Source organism: Chelonoidis abingdonii, chromosome 4, assembly GCF_003597395.2.
Source record: "Chelonoidis abingdonii isolate Lonesome George chromosome 4, CheloAbing_2.0, whole genome shotgun sequence".
Lineage (NCBI taxonomy): Eukaryota > Metazoa > Chordata > Testudines > Testudinidae > Chelonoidis > Chelonoidis abingdonii.
In genome coordinates this window covers 91,739,068-91,762,270 of record NC_133772.1, presented here as the reverse complement: position 1 = coordinate 91,762,270, position 23,203 = coordinate 91,739,068, and the positions used below count along the sequence as shown (strand labels likewise).

The window sequence follows — 23,203 nt, the reverse complement described above, 5'->3', positions numbered from 1 at the left end:
ACTCTGCATCTCAATTTCTCCTTGCTAGAAGCCCCTTTCTGTAAGACTCATCTATAAGCTGATCTTTTACCATCCTTGATGAAGCTCATTAAAGTATGAGATGCAGGCTCATAAGAGCTTGATACAAACACACATCATCATAGCTACCGCCATCTTCTGTTCAAGAATTCCTCCAGGTCATCTCCCCTCAGAACCAAGTTCTTAATTAGTTGTCATGAACCAAATTTAAAAAAATTATCTTGATAATTGTAACCAGTATTGTCTGTCGCTTATTCATGTTTACTAACAAGGAAAAGAAACTAAAATAAAAAGTCTGTTAGAAAAAGCATAGATTCAGTAATGTATATTTAAGGTAAGAAACAAACTTGTCTACTGAGTAGACTGTGATAAAGCTTAATTCTTAATATGACCTTTAACCTCCCTTATTCTTCTCCCATACAGTAGAAAGTTACATACCACTGGTGACCCTCAGCACTTTGATCCCCTTTCTGTAGGGCTGCCTCTGCCTCTTCTTTCCCTGCAGACAGAAAGCACTGATTTAGCAAGAGTGAAAGTTATTGAATTTCTCTGAATACCTACTTCCCGAAGTGCTAGGGTCTCTACAGTGACAGGAAAGTGTAAAGAAGTTAAACATTTGTTAGTCACCTAGTATATTTAGCTTGAGACACATTCCAAAAGATCGCCTGTATGGAGACCTCACGGATGCTCCAAGGCCGCAGGGTTGACCTAAGATCAGGTTCAAGGACATTTTCAGCATCGACACTGAAAGCTGAGAGCTTGCAGCTAGCAACAGGCTACACTGCACCAGGGAGTCAAAGAGGCTGAAAAGAGCTGGCTGAGAAAGAGAGAAAAGCAGAGAGCAAAAAAGAAAGAGCAAAAGGCCTCAAGGGTGCTTTGGTGCTTATACCATTGTCTGTTGAGATGGACAGTTGCTCTTCCACTCACTACCGGCTGCATATCTTGCAGTGATACTGGGCACCTACCACCACACACAGAACTCACACACACTCACTCTCTCTCTCACACACACACACAGATTATTTAACGGCGCTCTCTCCTCTCTCTGCTCCATGTATTTGTGTTCCCAAAATGTGGAAACTTTGCAAGCCATCAGAAAGGACTATATACATTCAAAAGGTCTGAAAATGATCGCCTTAAATGACTGCTTTACATTTCTGAAAGGGACTACTCAGGCAATTCAGCCTTAAAGCTTAGGTTAAATTAAAAAGGAGATGTGATTTCCAAAAGCTGATAGGAGCAGAAGTATTGATTAAAGTCTCCTGGTTTTATTTCAAGTCCTTTATAATGCTATAACCCAAAACAAACTGCATCTGAACTAGTGAATGAGAAGTAGTGAAACTGATCAAGTAAACAAACAGGAAAATTGTATTTTTAAAATTTGCATTAGTAATATGAGATCTTTTAAACAAGATACAGTAAAAAAAACATGTTTTCCAATAAAAATACTACACTGAGCTGCCTCACAACCACACTTTTTCTTACCATCAGAAGCATATGATTTCTTTTCATCTGCACCCTCTGTGATTTCACACAGATCACTGTATGCTCGAGCCAGGCGCCAAAGGAAATCTTGCCGGTCTCCATACTGCAGACAGAACATAAGTATTTCAGATCACCTGTTAGAGAGCCCCTTTCTTCCACTGGTACAAAGATATAAGGAAGAGGACCATCAAATGGCAGCAGTAATAGGCAGTATGTTATTTATTTATATATATCTAGCTACATAGAACAAACATATATTAAAAAAATCCTTTGAAAAAACTTAAATGGGCCCAAACCAACAAGAACTCCAGCAGAAGTACAAAAAGAGTAAAAGGAAAGTCCAAATTTGCAACTAAGCCCACAATTCAAAGATGATTAGAAGAGGTCTAACTTATCACATCACCATTTACAACACTGTTTAGATTTGTACTACTGACAGGATGCAAGGAGGGTACATTTAAGAAAGTCAAGTCATTGGATTGTCAGGGGTTCAGTTTTGTTAGGTACCATCTACATTACACTTCTAAGCCATATTATGTCCAGGTCCATTGACTCCATTACATTTGTAGCATGGACCAGGTCTCACAGAATGATAACTAAAAGCCCAGTTTCATCCTTCCCTGTTAGCCGAACACACAATTTTGCTGGGAAATTACAACGAACTTTACCACCAGTTTATTGTTAAGCAGCAGCTGGAATCCTTCCCTCTTCTCCTGGTTATTCCCACAATGCAGCTGGTCAGCCTGCTGCAGCAGCTGATCAAATTCCTCCTCCACTGTAGAGTCGAAGACCAAAACAGTTTCATCCTCATTGACTAGGTCCAGTGAATCCCTCCGTGCAGTCTTCACTGTCTCACAGCTCACTTCATCTTCCCCTTCCTCACTCTCTCTCTCTGACTCCCGGTCATAGTCAGACTCTGCATTGGCTGTGGTGTATCTTTCAGTAAAGATTAGAAGATAGAATTAAATGATATCACATGTACTCAAAACAAGATGCAGGGCAAACAGTATACAAACCAAGAGAAAATATTTAAAAACAAACCAGAGAGACAGGAGTTGGACTAATAGATGTCCTAGGCCCAACCTTCTTTAGTGCACAAGTGTTTTCTCTACGCTGTATTCTCCAGAATTTTGCGCAGTCTAGTTTTAAATCTCTCCAGTTATGTATCTTTCAACTATTCCCATGTAGTACAGACAAATACAAAAGGGGTGAAGAAAATAAATTCAAAAGGAAGGTAGCATGGAAGTCAACACAAAGGAGTCTGCATCCAGCTGGCCTCGTGAGAGCCTTTTTAGACCATTCAGCTTTAAAGCCTACAAAAGCATACACAGAACAGAACCAGCAGGGCAAGTCACTTGGGAAATTACAGATTATGCATCAGATACCGCAGTAGGAAGTTTAACAGACTCATCTAGGTGGGAGGTACAGCTTGAGGTTTTTGGTCTGTTCTAGAGAATTTAAACACAGATAGCTTTCTTGGCAAGATTATATTTTGATCAAGACTGTCTGAGCATTAAATATGAAACAGCTTGTTTGAGCTGATGGGGGGAAAAAGGTGTGAAAACAGTGGGTGAGTGATCAAAAACACTGCACATGTATAAAAAGAAATTAAGGAGTAGCAGCTGAGCCATGTAAAGATATAATATCTATGTAAAAGCAGCCCAGATTAGACAGGGTACGACTCAGACCAAGATTTTCCATAAGGGACTGTCTAAAGTTAAATTTGCAAAATTATGTTTAAAAAAAAAAGCTAAATACCCAGCAGCTCTCATTGAAGTCAGGTCACTTATTAAGGTATGAAATATGCGTTTTGAAGCTTAACTTTAGAAACCCACCCCTTAAAAAAAAAAAAATAAATAAAGCTTAGCCTAACGTGCCCCTTCTCTAACTCACATGGGAGCTCTGAATGAAGGAGGAAGAACTAAAAGTTAGACCTCATTGTTTAAGAATGTTCTGTTTCAATTTCAGGCTTCATTGGACTAATGAGGGAAGCAAGTTCCAAAGGAGAGGGCCCTCTGCTGCAAGCAGCCTGCCATGAGCCCCATGACATTTAACTACAGAGCCTGACTGCAATTGTTACAGCAATGAAAAGGAAGATTAACCAGATGTAACTAAGACCCAAACCATGTGTAATTTTAAAAGCTCAATGCTTGAATTGCACTAGAAGCAAGCAGGAAACCATTGCAACCTATGGGACACAAGCCTAACATGCTCCCTATGGTTAAGGCTGCGAGTCTGTCATGGAAGTTGAGACAGGCAGCCACTGGGCCAACAGCAGCAGTTTGGGTATGTGGGAGGGGGCTCAGGGCTAGGGTCAGCGGGACTCAGGATTCGAGAGGCTCCCTGGCTCCCACTGGCATGGCCTTGCAGCTCTTAGGCAGAGGGGCCAGGGGACTCCCGCACGCTACCCACATCCACAGGCCCTGCCCTTGCAGCTCCCATTGGCTGCAGTTCTCATCCTAGGAGCTGTAGGGATACATGGAAACGGGTAGGGAGCCTCTGCCAGCCCTGCCAACACCCCTCCACCCCAACACCAGTAGGGGCCCTGGACCACCTTCCCCAGCACCCATGCTCCCCTCGGACCGCCTGTCCCCTGTTCCCTCCCCCCCCACCCCAAGTTTTAGTTAGGCGTATATAATAAAAGTCATGGATAAGCCACAGACCGTGAATTTTTGTTTACTGCCAGTGACCTGTCTATGACTTTTACTAAAAATACCCATGACTAAAACGTACCTTTACCTACGGTCAGCTGTGTTAAGCAATCAGATCATCACATTCTGCACCAGCTGAAGTGTCCAAGTGTTCTCCAAGGACAGCCTCAAACAGGAAACGTTAGTGTTATCAAATCTAGAGCCTGAAGGCATGTGCCAACATACACACCTAAGACAAATGTGGATAGCAATTGTGCCAAATACAGATGAAAAGAAGTGCTCCCGACTACCAAAGTACTGTTTCTCCAGGAGTCATGAGGTATACAGTTGGATCCCTGAACTCACTCTCTCCTTGGTAGAGAGCCAACAAATACTGTCAACTCGGAGGGCAGACACCACACCAGCCCCATCACTCTCTCTAGATCATCATGAACTGTACACTACCAGGTACTCAAACCAAATCTCTGGCTAAGCAATGTTGTCTGGTCATTATGTTGCAGATTCAGTAAACATTCTTCCCTCTGAATCCATAGTGAAGCAACGAATCAGCATGGTGCAGAACATGCTGTACTAGAGATGTTGCCATATTTTGTGCAAGCTGTAAAACCTAAGGTATCGACCACTTGTTATTAAGCATCTTGTGGCACTTTCGTAAGAATGATACAAACTTTGGTTCCCTAGTCAAATCCTGTTAAAATGGAACTGCTCAGTCTCCCTTAATTAATGCTGCAGCTCCAATTTAGCATGCTATTCTTCATTCCCTGTCCTACACTGCTGTGCAGCATCGATGTGGGCAGATAAATAGCTGCCATGCCACATTACCTTTAAAATGCTGCCAGTCTGGACTCAATGATTTGTGTATCTAGGTTGAAAAAGACTTTTTATCCTGAAGCACAAAGTACAAGGTCTAAAAATCATCATTTCAAAACGCTGTGTCAATTTCTGTTCTTGTTTTTATAAAAAGATAATTACCATTCAGTGATGGCTCATGACGTATACATTTTCTCTCACTCAGATACACTCGCTGTACTGAGATGGCTCATGTATGAGTTTAAAAAAGAAATAGTGCTCAATATAATTCAATAAAAACCAAAAGTATTCAAAAAGATCGAGAGATTTAAGTGTTTTTATCCTGTTGTAGGATAGAAGACAGTCAGTTCTTAAACGCATAAATATGTGAAAGTCCCTAGCTGGCACATTTCCTAAATTAACAACAAGCTATTTAGTGCTAATACGCATGCAGAAAAAGAAAAAAGCCCCAGTGGACTTGTCTGCCCCTCACAGTGCCAAAGCAATGCAAGACAATTAACTTCTACACCGCAATTCAAGACTTCTTGCTGCTGATAGCATGGAACAATTTGGGTCATCTGGAAGTGAACCATGAGGAGCTACTGATGCCTGTTTGGATTATAAGTAGCAGCAGGAGTAGTTTTGTAAGATTTCATCAAAAGGCAAAAGAAAGCAACTGCCACCAAAAAAAAAAAAAAAATTATTGCAGGAATCTGAGGATAACGTGTGCTAACGCAGAAAGTTACAAGTCGGTTCCAGAGTGGCTACCATACAAAGCTATATAGCAGGGGTTGGCAGCCTTTCAGAAGTGGTATGCCAAGCCTTCATTTATTCACTCTAATTTAAGGTTCCGTGTGCCAGTAATACATTAACGTTTTTAAAAGGTCTCTTTCTACAAGTCTATAATATATAACTAAACTATTGTATGTAAAGTAAATAAGCTTTTTAAAATGTTTAAGTAGCTTCATTTAAAATTAAATTAAAATGCAGAGGCCCTGGACCGGTGGCCAGGACCCGGGCAGCGTGAATGCCACTGAAAATCAGCTTGCGTGTCGCCTTTGGCACCTGTGCCATAGGCTGCCTAACTCTGCTATACAGGATTAATACTGGAGGCATAAGTAATATGGGAAGCTTCAGTTTAGTACAACAAACTTGTTTTATATTAGGCCAGGATTGCTTATCCATTAATTCATCACAGTGACTCTTAAAACTGTCTGCAAAGTTTTAAATTACTGACCTGCTACTGGTCTGAACCGTTTAAATATATTTTAAACAAACTAAGGAATTGGAAAGAAGCAATGAAACACAGAAGGTGACTTCCAAATCCTTATAACTGGTTCACAGGGAGGGAGTGCAAATGAGAATATAGAGAATGCCCCAATTTCTTATCCTCTCACACAAACTCCCTGCTTTCCCAGCTCCACCCCTCTCCCATTGGCATATCTGTTACAGTCTGCCTTGCAGGAGCAGTGCTCCCTTCCCACAGATGTCAGAAGGGACACAGCAAGTGGGAACTGGATGACAGTTAGCAGTGTGAAGGTACACTATTGCCAATGCCAAGAGTCATGCCCCCCAAAATCATGAGACTAGCTTAACAGTCAAATTTAATTAAAAAAAAAAAAATCTGCTTTGAGCTTCACATTTTCAAACTTCTCTCTGCAACTGTGAGGGCTAGAAACTTAGGTGGAGAGGTAAACAAAAGCTGTGATTATCACAACATGATTTCAGAACCTGGGGAATTACGAAAAACACCTGTTAAACATAAGACTCACAATAAAATCACAAGTGTTGGCAATACTGGAGATCAGAGGGGCCTCTCCTCACTTGGTGGCCCTCTTAAGGTCTGCTGTAGAGGAGCATCACGGCTAAGTCTTTGGAGGCTTGCGGGCATCTCAAACTTTTGGCTGAAAAATCATCTTTACTCTCTAATAATCAAGAGACATTTTGAACTCTATTGGAGAAAAAGCTTAAAATTTACTTTCTCAGCATCCCTTTGATATATTAGGGGTCGGCAACCTATGGCACGCGTGCCAAAGGTGGCATGCACGCCGATTTTTGATGGCACGTGGGGTCCCACCACCGGTCCCACTCAGCGCCCGCTGCTAGCCTGGGTGAAGGAACCCCAGGCTGGGTGTGGGCTGAGACCCCGGCTGGCAGGAGCCGGCAGCCGAAACCCCAGACCGGGGTAGGCTGAACCCGCTCTGGGGTTCCCGCTGCTGGCCTCTTGCCAGCCGGGGTCCCGCCGCTGGTCCACTTGGGCGAAGGAACCCAGGGTGACAGTGGTCTGAGACCCCGGCTGGCAGGAGCCGGCGGCCGAAACCCCAGAGTGGGGCAGGCTGAGTGCTGCTCTGGGGTTCCCGCTGCTGGCCCCTTGCCAACCAGGGTCCCGCCACTGGTCCCACTCAGCGCCCGCTGCTGGACTGGGTGAAATAACCCCACGCTGGCAGCAGGCTGAGACCCTGGCTGGCAGGAGCCCACCGCCAAAACCCCAGAGCTGGGAGGGCTGACCCGCTGAGCCTGCTGCCGCTCTGGGGTTCCGGCTCTGGCTCCTTGCCATCCGGGGTTCGCGCCACAGCCCCACTCACCTTGCTTCCAGTTGGAGTTCCAGCGCAGGCCCCCTGCCAGACAGGGTCCAGGCCTCCGGCAGCTCTGCTCAGCCCTACCAGCCGCCAGCTCCACTCACTCAGCTGCCGATCTGGGGTTCAAGCCGGTTAACAACTAATCACTCAGAAGCCTGTGTGCAGCTTAAAGTATCCAAATACATGCCAGACATTGGAAAATTCAGCAAGGGAAAGCAAGGATCACATTAAACTGATAAGATCTGCATTTTAATTTAATTTTAAATAAAGCTTCTGAAACATTTTGAAAATCTTGTTTATTTTACATATAACTGTAGTTTGATTATATATTATAGACTTAGAGAGACCTTCTAAAAAATGTTAAAATGTATTACCGGCATGCGAAGCCTTAGATTAAAGTGTATACATGAAGACTCAGCACACCACTGCTGAAAGATTGCTGCCCCTGTCTTATATCAAGTGTGCTAAAACATACACTTTACAACAACATGTAAAGCTATTTGACTTAAATTTGTAATCAAATATATGTTTTGGTCTTGGGTGCTAATTTTCAGCTAGGGGACCCAGTAAACTAAATTTTATTACCCGTTCTAAAAAGGCAAAAAGTCTCAATCTTCTGAACTCTCCTGAACACCCATTTTTAAGGTGTCACATTAAAGTCATTCCCTGACTTACATCTAAACTATAGATTTTGGATTTTAAAAAGGAAGTAGGGGAATGGGGAAGAAAGGAGAGACAAAACAAGTTTACAGTGGAAAGCTAGTTTCAACCTTCACTATGGAAATTTAATACAAATTAGGGAAAAGCTTGGAGATAATTGAGAAAGTAGGTTAGCCAAGTTAAAAAGTTTTAACTTGGTATGGTGATTCTCAGGTTTAAAAGTCTTATCCTGACACCTATCCTTTCGCTAGTCTTCCTCTGTTTGATATGTTATCCTATCTACTAGAACTGGAAGGAACCTTAAAAAGGTCATTGAGTCCAGCCCCAACTTCACTAGCAGGACGAAGAACTGATTTTTGCCCCAGATCCCTAAGTGGCCCCCTCAAGGATTGAACTCACAACCCTGGGTTTAGCAGGCCAATGCTCAAACCACTGAGCTATCCCCAGATTTTACCCAGCTGCAACAATTTGTTATTAGATCAGTACTACAGTCAATCACCAAGAAGGTTCAACTGAATACTTACTAGTAATTTAAAAGCCACCATGAAAGACAGGAGTAAGTCCAACAGTCCTGCAACAAATCTGTACTGCCCTATCTCATGGTAACAGAATATTGCTGGCTGAGGCAGCCCAATGATATCAAGCTGTTTCCTCTATCGGAGGATCTCTTTTCTGCAACCTGTAAATACTAGGAGCTCTACCTTTTAATCCATTGCAATTCTCTATTAGTTAATGCCTCTTTAACAGCACTAGACCAGCATCTCAAAAAATTCACTCTCTACTGTGCTTGTTGGGTTCTGGAATTGACTTTTACATCTTCTAAAATAAGTCTTCATTGTCACAAATTACTGGCATAATACCTCTGTTATTTCATACAGAACTTCTTTACCACAAGGACTTTTTCACAACCAGTTACACAGAGTAAAGTGTTGTTTAGCCAAAATCCTTTAATCTAAATCTTCTTCTTACCAGAATCTCAGTTTTGACCCTCCATGAATCAGTTACTCAGTAACTCCCCCATTAGCCAAATGTTTTTAATGTTTTCAAACCACTGTCAAGCAAATGAAGTGGCTGTGTAATCTGTTTTGTTCTACTGTTTTATGAGATGAACTGAAAAGCTTTCAGCATTTCAAGATCCAGATTTAGAGCTGATTTTTTTTCTGTGATAGTTGAAGATCCTTCACACAAATAAAGAGAGAAATGAATACTCTATCCTGCTGTAGGTACTCCCAGCTATTGCAGAGAAATATTGCAGAGTCTTGAATTCAGTTCCTAACTGGCAAGCAAAAAATAGGTATGACACTCAACTTTGTTCTAGCATCACTGACATTTTAGGGCAAACATGGACCCAGATGGTTATAAATTAAAATGGTAGTATGGAAGGGGAGTAGAATGTGCATATAAAGGAATACCTGACATGTTTGACAGTAAAACAAAGCCTTTTGAAAATACTTTGATTGGTAGGTAAGATAGTAAATGTTGGTTTTCTTCCTGTGGAAATATTACTACCATAGGCCTGCGCCTGCTCTTCTTTACTCTAAGTCAATGGTTTCAGGGGGAGCTGACACCTTTTCAAATTCTTGTTCATAAATGGAGATAGACACATTTGTTTTAAATTTGTAATTTTAAGTCTATACACTTTGTTAACCTGAAATCTTAAAAAACATTATTTGTTTAGGTCAGCTTCAGAAAAATGCTGTAAGGTCAAATGTGTCGCAAAGTTAAGGTTTTATAAACCTTGAAGACTTTTGTTAAAACAGAGTAAATATTTCCATTTGTAATTAAGTAGAAGCATTCTTTAACTTTTAAACACACTTTTGTAAGTTGGACTGAAGACTGTACAGATCTCTCTATAGTGGGAAGGACTGAACATTTCTCTGTGCTGTAGAGCGGATGGTTAAGTGACATGGTCTACCAATATGCTGCCAACAATGCAAGCTGTGAGTGCAGATAAGTGCCTACACAGTATCCTGCAAACAAAGCCCCTGAACTTCACAAAGTGAAGAAGACTAAAATGAAACTGACTAGTCTCTTGTCATCCACCAACGCCAAGAAAAATGTAAGAAGTGATGAGCATAACTGGTGCAATACTTTATTTTATTTATATTAAAGTATTTGTATAATAAGGAATTTTTTTTAATCTGTCCCCTTAAATTCCATAATGTCATTTTCACACAAAAACAAACAATTACATTTCCCTTGCAGTTAGGATCCAGTACATACCCTACAACTAACAGGAATTAGCCACAAATATTTGGGGCTTACTGACCACCTTTCACTTCAGAAAAAACAGACATGTGACTTGTTTCAAAAAGTTACAAATCACCCTACAAAACCCATTAAACAACATATGCAAGCTGCTCAGTAAAACCTCTTAGCTTTCAGTATTAAAGAAAAAACAGGGCATTTCAAACACTTGGAGACAGCAATTCAGTTATGACTAACTGTGCTGTGTCAATCAAGGTGACAGAGCATATAAAAGATTAATTTAAAACCTTCCCTCCCAAACTATTAATCAAGAGAGTACAGTCAAAAGTGATCAAAAAAATGGTTCAGTAATTAGCACCATGGTGAGGATGGTGTTACAACAGTATACAGACAGCAATTGTTCACTGAGATTGTTCCAAATCTGTCTTTTGCTGAGAATAATTAAAAGTGGCCTTACTAGAAGGATGATCAAACCTGTGGAAGTATTTATAACTGGATTTTAATCACCCTGAATAGCCTGTACAAGAAAAAAAAAAAAAAAAAGGTTCTCTGAATCAACTATAAGCTTACATGTTTTATCTGAAAGGAATACCATCTTCATCAAAACAAGATTGAGAGGACAAGCTGTAAAATGCTCTCAATATATCTGCAGCTGGAAAAATTGCCGTCATTTCCAGGTCCTACAAATGATTCTCTGTTCTGTTCAGACAGCTTTTCTTGCTTTGTTTATTTTAATACATTCCTCAATGTCTCTTAGGAGTTATGTTTTCTGTTTTGCCAAAGCCAAAAAGCCCAAACAAATCTTACACCTCTGTAGAATAAGCATGGGAATCCCAGAAAGCATATTCCAAATTCCAAGATGCTGTAAACAATATCCTGTTAGGTAAATAATTGCTTTTTTTCTTAAATAAAACAGAATTATTGTGGAACTACTCTTTAGTCACTTTGAAGCACATTAGTTATCATATATCATTTGCAGGGGGTTAAAAAACGACAATTAGATCAGCTCAAATTCCTCCTCTAAGGAAAGATCTCACAAAATATGAAGAACCTGTAAGGGTTTTACCATCAGCTTAAGACAAACACTGTAGGAAGAGAGAGAAACTTTCAGTTTTCTTCCTCCATGCAGCCACACACACTTTACAAGTTGGCCCATCCATTATCAGCAGGCAGAGGCAACATGCTAGTTATACGCACTGGCATAATTATTTGAAGATTCTGTAAGACCCACAAGTGAAACAGAGAAAACAGACGGTAATTTGGAACCCTCAGTCTAAAAGACATATCATTTGCCTTTCCATGAGAAAATACTGACTGAGAGAATTTTATGCTCAGGAATCTGCTTCATGTCCGTCTTAATCTATCGACTTTAAGAAAAAAGAAAAAAAGGCAGGAAAGAGAAGATTGTTCTCCTCTTGACCAGAGGCATGTGCACCCAGTAGGCATCCTACTTATAAAGTCACCTGATGCTTATGGTACTCAGATAGTACGAGGATAGGTACGGTAAGAACCTAAATAAAATGACAAACACATAAGCATGACCCTAACAAAATGAGGTTTTACATAGTCTTAGCCCTGATCTACACTACGAGTTTAGGTCGAATTTAGCAGCGTTAGATCAATTTAACTCTGCAGCCGTCCACATGATGAAGCATTTTTGTCAACTTAAAGGGCTGTTGAAATCGATTTCTGTACTCCTCCCTGACGAGGGATTAACGCTGAAATTGACCCTGCTGGGTTGAATTTGGGGTAGTGGGGATGCAATTCGACAGTATTTGACTCGGGGAGCTATCCCAGAGTGCTCTATTGTGACTGCTCTGGGCAGAACTCTCAACTCTGATGCACTGGCCAGGTAGACAGGAAAAGCCCCGCGAACTTTCAAATTTAATTTCCTATTTGGCCAGCCTAGCAAGCTGATCAGCACAGGTGACCATGCAAAGCTCATCCGCACAGGTGATCATGGAGTCCCAGAATCACAAAAGAACTCCGGCATGGACCAAACGAGAGGTACAGCATCTGATCACTGTATGGGGAGATAAATCCGTGCTATCCGAACTCCGCTCCAAAAGATGAAATACCAGAATATTTGAAAAAAAATCTCCAAAGGCATGGAGGACTGAGGTTATAACAGGGACCCGCAGCAGCGCCACATGAAGCCTATCAACGAACCTGAGAGACAAACGGCCGCTCCGGGCCAGAGCCCCAGACATGCCACTTCTATGATGAGCTGCATGCCATTCCAGAGGGTGCCCCTCCCCGCCCTGTGCTTCCCTCCTCCTCCACCCCTCCCAGGCTACCTTGGCAATTATCCCCCTATTTGTGTGACGAATTAATAAAGAATGCATGAATTTGAAACAATGATTATTACCTTTGCAACCAAAGATCAAAGGCGGGAGAGGAGGGGGGTTGGCTTACAGGGAAGTACAGTGAACCAAGGGGGCGGGTTTTTATCAAGGAGAAACAAACAGAACTTTCACACGGTAGCCTGGCCAGTCATGAAACTGGTTTTCAAAGCTTCTCTAATGCACCCCATGCCCTGCTGTGCTCTTCTAACCACCCTGGTGTCGGGCTGCGCGTAATCAGCGCCCAGGCAATTTGCCTCAACCTCCCACTCCACCATAAACATCTCCCCCTTACTCTCACAGATATTGTGGAGCACACAGCAAGCAGTAATGACAATGGGAATATTGGTTTCGCTGAGGTCTAATCGAGACAGTAAACTGCGCTAGTGAGTTTTTAAACATCCAAAGGCACATTCTACCACCATTATGCATCTGCTCAGCTTATAGTTGAACTGCTCCTTATTACTGTCCAGGCATCATGAGCCGTGGGAGCAAGGGGTAAACTGGGGTAGGTGCGATTGTGTGGTGCTGCCAACTGAGAGAGCAGCCTGAGGCAGAAGCCTCCAGCTGGCATGAAATTCCTGGCAGGACTGAATTTCCATTAAACGAAACTTAAAGAAGAGAATGTCCTGGAGTCATTCCAATTTTTGTTCAGGCGCCCCTGACCGACCTCACCGAGGCTGGCCAGAAGCACCCACAGGATGACGACGACGGCTAGCAGTCATATTGCACCATCTACCATCCACAAGGTAAGGCAAGGGGATGCCGCTGTATAGCACTGCAGTATTGCGTCTGCCAGCAACACCCAGGAGACATACGGTGACAGTGAGCTGAGCGGGCTCCATGCTTGCCATGGTATGTTCACTGCATAGGTCACCCAGGAAAAAAGGTAAGAAACGATTTTTTGCCATTGTTTTCACGGAGAAAGGGGAGCCTGATAGCATGTACCCAGAACCACCCGTGACAATGTTTTTGCCCCATCAGGCATTGGGAGCTCAACCCAAAATTCCAATGGGAGGCAGAGACTGCAGGAACTGTGGGATAGCTACCACAGTGCAACGCTATGAAAGTTGACGCTAGCCTCGGTACTGTGGACACACACCGCCGATTTAATGCGCTTAATGGGTACACACAATCGATTGTATCTAATCAATTTCTAAAAAAATTGACTTCTATTAAATTGACCTAATTTCATAATGTAGAATTAGAGGTGTTTTATTCTGTTTAACTTCCTTCTAATTTCAGAATCTTTTAGAAAACATTACTTCACAAGTAATTTTGGTCTATGGCCTGACAGTTGCTGCTGCTCTTTGCCACTCTGACCCCAAATGATTTGTTAGTGTAAACCAGATTTACATAATCTCTCCCAGAATGTCACATTTAGAATTATAGTACCCATCTCCTAGCCAAAGGCTTATTCCAATCACCCTTTAGTCAGTTAGCTCAGCTTCACCCTCAACAGTGGGTTCTTGCTCCCAGCTGTACCTAACTGCCTGTTCTGATTCAAACTACAGTAGATTTCATAGGTTTGCATTAACGGAGCCCTACTGCTCAAACTCTCAGTGAAAGTTGCCTGCCCCTAACTAGAGCACCTCTCTTGAATTACAATTCAAAGAACATCATACTCCACAATTATAACTAGAGCCAACTGGAATATTTCTTATTTCCCTCCAGCCCTGTCATAATTTCCTTGCTAGTTTGACTGCAATGGCATATAAACTGTCACATCTCACTCTGACTGTTTATCAAACAGAAGCTGAAGGGGATAATTTTTTGGTTTTTGAATTATAAAACGTCATAGCAAAATTACAGTTCTCGGTAGGAGGACTCAGGGGCAGGTGTAGTATCTGAAACGTCTCGCTTTTTAAAGAAAACAGCTAGGTTTCATGCAAGAAGGACAGGGAAAAAAATGCATCTGTTGAAACATCCCATCTATGATATAGAATACAATGATGTCAGTGGCTATTGAGTTTCAGAGATAAGACCAGTTTTTAACTGACGTTCTGCTTACCCTCCTTCACTTTCACCATCATCTGTATTGGCACCTCTTGAGCTGGCTGTGAAATAAATAGAGCTGGACCCTGTGGAATCACTCCTTTCTCTAGGAAATGGGTACCGCCTCCGCCGAGTTACCTTTTGGGTTTCTTCCAGGTGGGACCTGAAAGACATACAGAAACACAGTGATGAGGAGAGGAGTGTCTATTTCAGTCCATGTCAATTTCTTTGCTTCTAATCCCCCAGTCTATTACATCTACTCCATATCAAAGAAGCAATAATTAAAATGGCTACTTGTTCCTGCTCCCTGTGGGTGAAGTCACAAATTGCCAAGTTTAAAATACTGTGGGCTACACTGTCAATAAGATTAAACAAACTTGTATGCAAACAAAAGGTGTACTTAAATCATCCTTCCAGTGAAGAAAGATGAAGGAATGTTATTTATCAACCATATTATCATAGTGCCTAAAGGCCCTACTCAGACAAGGACCTCACTGTGCTAGGTATTCTACGAACACAAAACAAAAAGACAGCCCCTGCCCCCAAAGAGCTCAGGTTTTACAGGATTTCTATTCACTACGTAATCTACAGTAGATAAGAATTGGACAAATATTGCTACAGAGACAAAAAAAAGAGCTAGAAATGTACAGACCACAAATCCATCTGGCTCAGCATCTGTCTAAGACAGCCGAGAGCACCCAATGCTTAGAGGAAGGAAAACACCCACAATGCACCTAATCTTATAGACAGTGTTGTACATGACAAGAAAACTTAATTCCTGAAATAGGGAGATGATCACACATCCTGAAGCATAGATATGACTTCTTATACTGTCATTGTTTTGTACAACTATAAGTATTAATTGTCATAGAGTTACAGTCCTAAGAGTCCAGAGTAACTGTTCCACTGACCTTTGAGTAAGTGTACACCTAGGGTGAAACACTGACCCCAGTGAAGTCAAAAGAAGTTTTGACTTGAGCAGGGCCGGAATTTCACCTCTTGTGAACAAGCAAACTGTATAAGATAAATATTTCCATTTATTGATTCTAGATTTACTGGGCTTTTAATTCCACTGAATACCTCCTTGTTCTTGTGTTACGAACAAATCGAAAAGGACTGAATGATTTTTCACTATTTTTGTCACAATTTTGACAACTTAAAGCCAATTCCTTCCGGTTCTTCTCCTTTCCAGTTTAAATAATCCTAATCTTTAGTGGGATTTACACGAAATGAGACTGAAAACACATCTGTGCATCCTCAGATTATCCAGACAGTAGAATATCGAGCATACATTGGATTTCACATTTCCTTGGCTGGCATTGACTCTCTGTTTGGGGGAGTTAGGTGGGGGAAGATGGGACAAATTTTAGAAAACAGTAGCTTACAACCTTGCCCATTTTTAGAGCATTGTAACGAAGAGTGAATATGCACTGTGCCTGAGAGACTTGTCCTGATTCCCATTTATATATGATACTTCAGTTAATATCTTCGTTAGAGAAGGCAGAGAGGACAAAATTATTTTCACATAAAACCTGTTGATCTGTGAGCTCTTTCAAGGCATACAGAGAGATGGTTTTCCAATTCTCTATGATTGACAAAAGAGGGTGGTTTTGTACGTACTTGACTTCTCCAATGATCTCCCCAGCTAAACTCTGCACGCTATTCTTTAGCTCCTCCACTTCTTTTCGTAGCTCTATTACGTTTTTCAGCACAAAGTCCAGACGGTTCAGGACTTCCACCTGCTCTTCTTGTGTTAAAAGAGTTGTGTATGCAATGCCATCACCAGCCTCCACTGGTGCTTGTCTTACAAGCAGAACTAGAAGAGTGAGAAAAAAAATTATATAGAGATGAGTGGCAAACAATAGAAACAGGAAAACATTGCCAGATGCTTGTTTCTGGACATTCAAAGAGTGGAATAAAACAATGTAATAGTGCACTGCAGGGAAAAAAAAATGAATACATCAGTGACCACTGCAATCAAGGAGGTTGCTTATTTTTAAGCATGAATTCCTTTCTTTTCCTTAGTTAACACTATTTGTCTGTCACAGGCAGATTTTAAAGTTATATTCCCACTAAGACTAAGGTGACAGCAATTTTTAAGAAAGGCTCCAGAGGTAATCCCAGCAATTACAGGCTGGTAAGCCTGACTTCAGTACTGGGAAAACTGGTTGAAACTATAGTAAAGAACAGAACTATCAGACACATAGATGAACATGATTTGTTTGAGAAGACTCAACATGATTTTTGTAAAGGGAAATCATGCCTCATCAATCTACTAGAATTCTTTGAGGGGGTCAACAAGCATGTGAACAAGCGTAATCCAGTGGATATAGTGCACTTAGATTTTCAGAAAGCCTTTGACAAGATCCTTCACCAAAGGCTCTTAAAACAAAATAAGCTCTCATGGGATAAGAGGGACGGTCCTCTCATTGATCAGTAACTGGTTAAAAGATAGGAAACAAAGGGTAGGAATAAATGGTCAGTTTTCAGAATGGAGAGAGGTAAATAGTGGTGTCCTCCAGGGGTCTGTATTGGGACAGGTACTTCAACATATTCGTAAATAAGCAGAAAAAAAAAGGAGCAAACACTGAGGTGGCAAAATTTGCAGATGATACAAAACTACTCAAGATAGTTAAATCCAAAGCAGATTGCAGTTACAAAAGAATCTCACAAAACTGGGTGAGTGGGCAACAAAATGGCAGATGAAATTCAATGCTGATAAATGCAAAGTAATGCATACTGAAAAACATAACCCCAACTATACATGTAAAATGATGGGGTCTAAATTAATTGTTACCACTTAAGAAATGACTAAGGGATAATAGGGGTCTATAAAATCATGACTTGTGTGGAGAAAGTAAATAAAGAACTGTTATTTACTCCATCTCATCACGGAAGAACTAAGGGTCACCAAATGAAATTAACAGGTAGCAGATTTAAAACAAAGGAGAAGCAAGCACTTCTTCACACAACACACAGTCAACCTGTGGAACTTTTTGCCAGAAGATATGAAGGGTTCAAAAAAGAACTGGATAAGTTCCTGGAGGATAGGTCCATCAATGGCTATTGGTCAAGATGGGCAGGGATTGTGTCCATAGCCTCTTTTTGCCAGAAGCTGGGAATGGGTGACAGGGGATAGATCACTTGATGATTACCTGTTCTATTCATTCCCTCTGAAGCAACTGGGATTTGCCACTGTCAGAATACAGGACACTAGACTAGATGGATCTTTGGTCTGACCCAGTATAGCTATTCTTATGACCAGGGAGGACAAAAAAAAAAAAAACTGTTTGTTTTTTTTTTATAAAACGCGTTCTGAGGAAAAAGCCGAGTAAAACAAGTATATCGAATCAACACAATCTTCATGATATACTATATACAGTATCTCATCGTGCAATAGGATTATAAATTTTAAGTCGTGAGCATGAACATATATTCATGTGCTGCGTTTAAGAAATTTTATAAATTGTAGCTGCAATGCGTCGAATGGATTAGGACCCAACATTTAGGTTTCCAGGGCCTCTGTCCAGATTATTCAGGTTAATCTTTCTATCTACCCAATGGACTCCAGTGCATCAGCTAGAAGATAGCCATCAGAGATGCTTAGTTTTGCAGTTCCAAACTGTGGGATTTTGGTCTGTCCAGAGATACATGCTTGTTAAAGCAAAAATGTTTAAAAAATACATAATAAGGGAAATAACAGACCTCAAACCCTTGGTACCCTCTGTTAGATTTTCGTATACCATCCAAGTCACCTACCTCTCTCAAAGGTATGCAAGTTTAACAAGTTACATGCAAAAATGTTGGGGGTGAAGTAGATCTGACAGGAAAGTTAGAGATAGACTGGAGGACAGGCAGTAGAACGAAAGTGAAACTGCTTTGAGCAAGCATATGCTCCAGAATGCACTTGTATGTAGCGAATCCCCCATGATTATAACAGAGATCTTTCTGACTGATTTGATTTTAAAAATCAATGTGAATCAGATCCACCCTGCTTATGACTATTCTGACTATTTATTAACCATGTTAGTCCACTCTATATGGTCTAAAATAGTCTTAGACACCACCATGTCACTTTCCGTCTGAAAGCAACCAACTCTGGCAACAGAATAGTCAAGCCAGGAGATCTAGTAGTTTCATGAAAATAATGTATGACAGGATCAGAGGTTGTAAATCTAATCCGGCCAAAGGGACAGAAAAATCTACTCTCGAGAAAAGTGGCATGGATCTAATATAGAATGAAGCAAATTCCAAATGTGGTTGCTGTGCACTAAAATAAGGATGTTAATCAGAGGGGTGCCGCATAGGTCAGTTGGATCGATAAAAGCAGAAAAGAACCTGGGCACCTTGTAGACAACAACGTGTTATGGAGCATGAACTTTTGTAGGTGAATACCTACTTCGCAGAATTGCATGGATGGAAATTTCAGGGGCAACGTATCATATACAGCAAACAGAAGATAAAGAGGTTAGTTAAGCAGGCAGGATGAAGCCCTGTTCTAGCAGCTGAGGTGTTGAAAACCAAGGAGGAAGAAACTGGTTCTGTAGTGGCAAGCCATTCCCAGCTGTTAAATCTGAGCGGATGGTGTCAAATTTGCAGATGAACTGAAGCTCAGCAGTTTCTCTTTGAAGTCTGGTCCTGAAGTTTTTTTTGCTGCAGGATGGCCACCTTAAGGTCTGCTATAGTGTGGCCAGGGAGGTTGAAGTGTTCTCCTACAGGTTTTTGTATATTGACATTCCTAACATCTGATGTCCTTACTTTTATGCAGTTGAACACAATCTAGCTGCTGTAATGATCTAATTATTCAGTTCCACATCCTTGTCCACATCACTACTTTTAAACAAGTGTTTTAAGAGAAGTAAAATGGTATAAAGAAAATTAACATCAGTTAGATGTAAGCTCTTTGGGGTAGAGAAGGCATTTTTATTTTGTGTTTGTACAGCACCTAGCACACTGGGATCTTGGTTCTCTTTAAATAAAATATTTTGTCCCCTATTTGCTTATGAAAAACTCACCAAAAAAAAAAAAAAAAAACCCACAAAAAACCAAACATTTAGAAACTTACTATGGTCTAGCTCAGAGGTTCTCAACCTTTTTCTTTCTGAGGCACCTCTCAACATGCTATAAAAACAACAGGGCCCAGTTGGGGAGCAGTGGGGGACTCGGGGCTAGGAGTGGGCCCTCAGGCATAGGTGTAGTTGATATATCTATTGTTTTGGGCAGGGAGCAGAGCAGAGCCCGTCAGGGCTTGGGCCAGCTCCACACAGCAGAGTCCAGGAAGGCAACGCCACCTCCACCCACTGACACCTCAGCAGGCCACCCAGCCTGTTTGGGTTGTGCTCAAGAAGTTTAATAACTGCTCAGGGTACAGGGAAGGGTTAGCTAGGGGCTGTGTGCAGGTATGAGGGGGTAGCTCAGGATACTAGGAAGGGGCAGCCAGGGGCTGTGTGCCAGGAGGGCTCCTCTGTGGTCACTGCTCCCCAAGGACTCTGCCAGCCACAAATGGGGGGTCCCACTGCCTGGGCAGCTCTTACCGACTGCTTGAGCTGAAGAGCAGTCGCAACCCCGGGCATCAGTAGCGGACTGAGGAATGCTATGGCTGCCTGCTCCACGATATGCCCTGGGGAATGCTGCAATGCCCAACTCCAGCTTCAGGGACAGCGAGAGGAGGAAGGGGCGGGGTGGAGCTGCCTCCACAACTGTCCTGCTCTGGCACTGCATGGGGGGGACAGACGACCAGTTCTTGATGCTTCAGCTCTGTGGCAGGTGGGCACTAGGGCTCAGGGTTTCAGCTTGCAGCTCCCCAAAAGGGCTCGCAGACACCCAGGGGGCCACAGACCCCCAGCTGAGAACCGCTGGTCTAGTTCCTGTAAAGTAAGCCCTATTCAAGTTGATGTGGCTCTGCACGAACACTGGAGCAAATCCAGGTAGAGTCAGTTGCAGGATCTACCCCAAACTATATAGAGGAAAACAAGGACACTGACTGTATGCATAGCAAACAAATCAGAAAAAGCAGAGAAAAAAAATCTCTTTTTAGTCTTCGGTATTATTTATAACACATGTAGCAAATGACTTTTTAAATGAAAAAAGTCATTTTGGTAAGTTGACTATGTCTTTCCCAGGTGTCTGGCAGGTGGGTCTTGCCCATATGCTCAGGGTCTAAGTGATCACCACATTTTGTGTCACAAAGAAATTCCCCCCCCCGGTCAGATTGGCAGAGACCCTGCAGGTTTTTCACCTTCCTCTGCAGAATGGGGCCTGGGTCACTTGCAGTTTAAACTAGTGTAAATGGTGGATTTTCTGTAACTTGAAGTCTTTAAAATCATGATTTGAGGACTTCAGTAACTCAGCCAGAGGTTACATGTCTATCACAGGAGGAAGGGGGGTAAAATTTTGTGCCCTGCAACATGCAGGAGGTCAGACTAGATAATCATGATGTTCCCTTCTGACCTTGAAGTCTATGTCCCTTGAGGTTTCCCTTCTACAGTTTTGCAAATCTGCAGAATAGCCTTGTGCTACTATATCTACAAAAAAGTGAAAGTGAATGGAAACTGAATAAAGAAGAAAGTGAAAGCTGCTATTTAGTATCCAAGCTAAACGCATCCTAAAAGAAATGAAACCTCATAAATGGTGAAAACTAAATTATGGTAATCATTCAGGGCAAGACCCTGCAACTGGCAGCATGTGGGCAGTCCCCTAAACTTGCATGGTGCCCCCCTGACTTCAATGGGGGGTCCATAACACAGAGCTCCATCCAAAATCAGGGGCAAAGACTGGAGAATGTGATGTTACATAATGCAAAATGGTTGAACAGTGATGTTTAGCATCTTGCTTGTTTATGATTTGTGTTCTTTAAAGTGTTTAATAATAATTTATTCTGTTCAGTTCTTCACTGATATGAATTGGGGTTTCTTCAGCACTTAGGAGCTGGTTGGAAGAAGGCTGCTTATCTTGGATCTTTACAATTCTTTAATTAACTAACAGGTTATTAGCAGTCAGTCAGATTTTTAAGTTATATTAATTTGATGAAAGCGTGCATTTAATTTTTCCAGTAACAAGTGGATTATTTTTAATTTAGGTCAGTTATTTTAAGATGATCTACTGAAGTGTCTTATGTATCATCTTTTGGGTCAGCAGGTGGGCAGTTTACTTCCTGAAATGGTAATATCCCAATTATATACTAACCATTTCTGAACTACAAATGGAAAAAGCAGTAGCACTGAACCAAAGTTCAGGCGTGAAGGACAAATCCATCCTTGCCAGTCAGAGACCAGTTTTGCAGATAACACAGAAGAAAAAAAGAAGAAACAGAAATAATTACTGTACCCTGGTTATGGTGCCCCCCAGTCTCTGCATTTTCATGGGGCCCCACAGAGTTCTGCATGTACTGAACCCCAGAGTGCCTGGAGCTGCGTCCCCACCAGGGCCTTTTCCGCCTCCGTTTGTAGAACACATACAAAACCCCGATCCCTGCAGCCGCACCCAGCAGCATCCCAAGCCCCACACGGGACACCCTCAGTTTGGACATGATGTGCCTGAAAGAAGCAGACAGGATACAAGTCACATGAATGCCAGTCGCCACCTCTCCCCACTTCAGCACCTCGGAGGGCAGTGCGGCGAGCCCCCGTCACGCCCGTCTCCCCTGGGGGGAGCAGTGCTCCAGCCTGAAACCTCTCGAGCCAGCCCTGACCTCTGCAATCAAGCGAGCAGCCCCCGGGTGTGAGCCTGCCGAGGGGGTCAGGGTGGGAGCGCTCTTCGCAGCCCTGTGGCACCCCGCTCACCCAGCCTCGCACCAGCCCGGCATGGCCTCGGCCGCTCTGGGGCCCGCCTGTCAGCCGGGCGCGCGGCGCAGCTAGGGCCCGGGGGAAGAGCCAGGGCGGGGCCGGCCGTTTATCACCCCGCAGCCCGGGCGGTTAAGCCCGGCTCGCGCCAGGCTGGGGCGGCTGTGCTGGGACAATGCTGCCAGCCAGTGACTGGCGCCGCAAGGAGCGGGGCGCTGCCTGCAGCAGCTCGCGGGAGCGGAGCCGGTGGCCGGCGCTGCGCGGTGATACGCGCACCGGGCCCCACAGGGATACTCACACCACCATGCCCCGCGCGGCCACCGTCCTACCGCTACCCCGCCACACGCGCCCCGCACTCTGCCCAGGAGTCGCCCTCCCGTCAGCGCATAGAGATGACGTATCGAGAACCGCTACCCCTTCCAGCCCTCAGCCCCGCCCAAAGCGCCGGCGATAGGATGATGTCATCAGCCCTGCCTTGCTGGGCTAGAAACGCTAGCCGAGAGCACATCACGTGTGTCTGCCCGTGGGCTAAGGGCACGTGACTGCGGGGAGCCAATGAGCGTGGGTCAGGAGGTGAGTGTGTCTCTGCCGGAGGGGCTGGGCAGGTGGCGGTGTGGGGAGCAGGGTAGCGAGTGGATGGAGGCGCTGAAGGATGCTGGGCTGCTCTGTGGGCTCATTTCCTAACCCGACGCTGC

General features: G+C 43.0%; 1 protein-coding gene across 1 annotated transcript in view; it reads right to left on the bottom strand.

Moving 5' to 3' along the window:
• The window catches only part of RMDN3 (regulator of microtubule dynamics 3), a 72,577-nt gene extending 49,659 nt beyond the window's left edge, over positions 1 to 22,918 (bottom strand). The window contains exons 1-7 of the mRNA XM_032769051.2: positions 22,807 to 22,918; positions 22,054 to 22,262; positions 16,348 to 16,543; positions 14,744 to 14,890; positions 2,172 to 2,439; positions 1,504 to 1,606; positions 457 to 517 (exon numbers count right to left, since the gene is read on the bottom strand). Of these exons, the coding sequence (XP_032624942.1) occupies positions 457 to 517; positions 1,504 to 1,606; positions 2,172 to 2,439; positions 14,744 to 14,890; positions 16,348 to 16,543; positions 22,054 to 22,262; positions 22,807 to 22,814 (992 nt within the window). The 5' untranslated portion in view covers positions 22,815 to 22,918. The remainder of the gene's footprint in view (positions 1 to 456; positions 518 to 1,503; positions 1,607 to 2,171; positions 2,440 to 14,743; positions 14,891 to 16,347; positions 16,544 to 22,053; positions 22,263 to 22,806) is intronic.
• Positions 22,919 to 23,203: the final 285 nt, after the last annotated feature.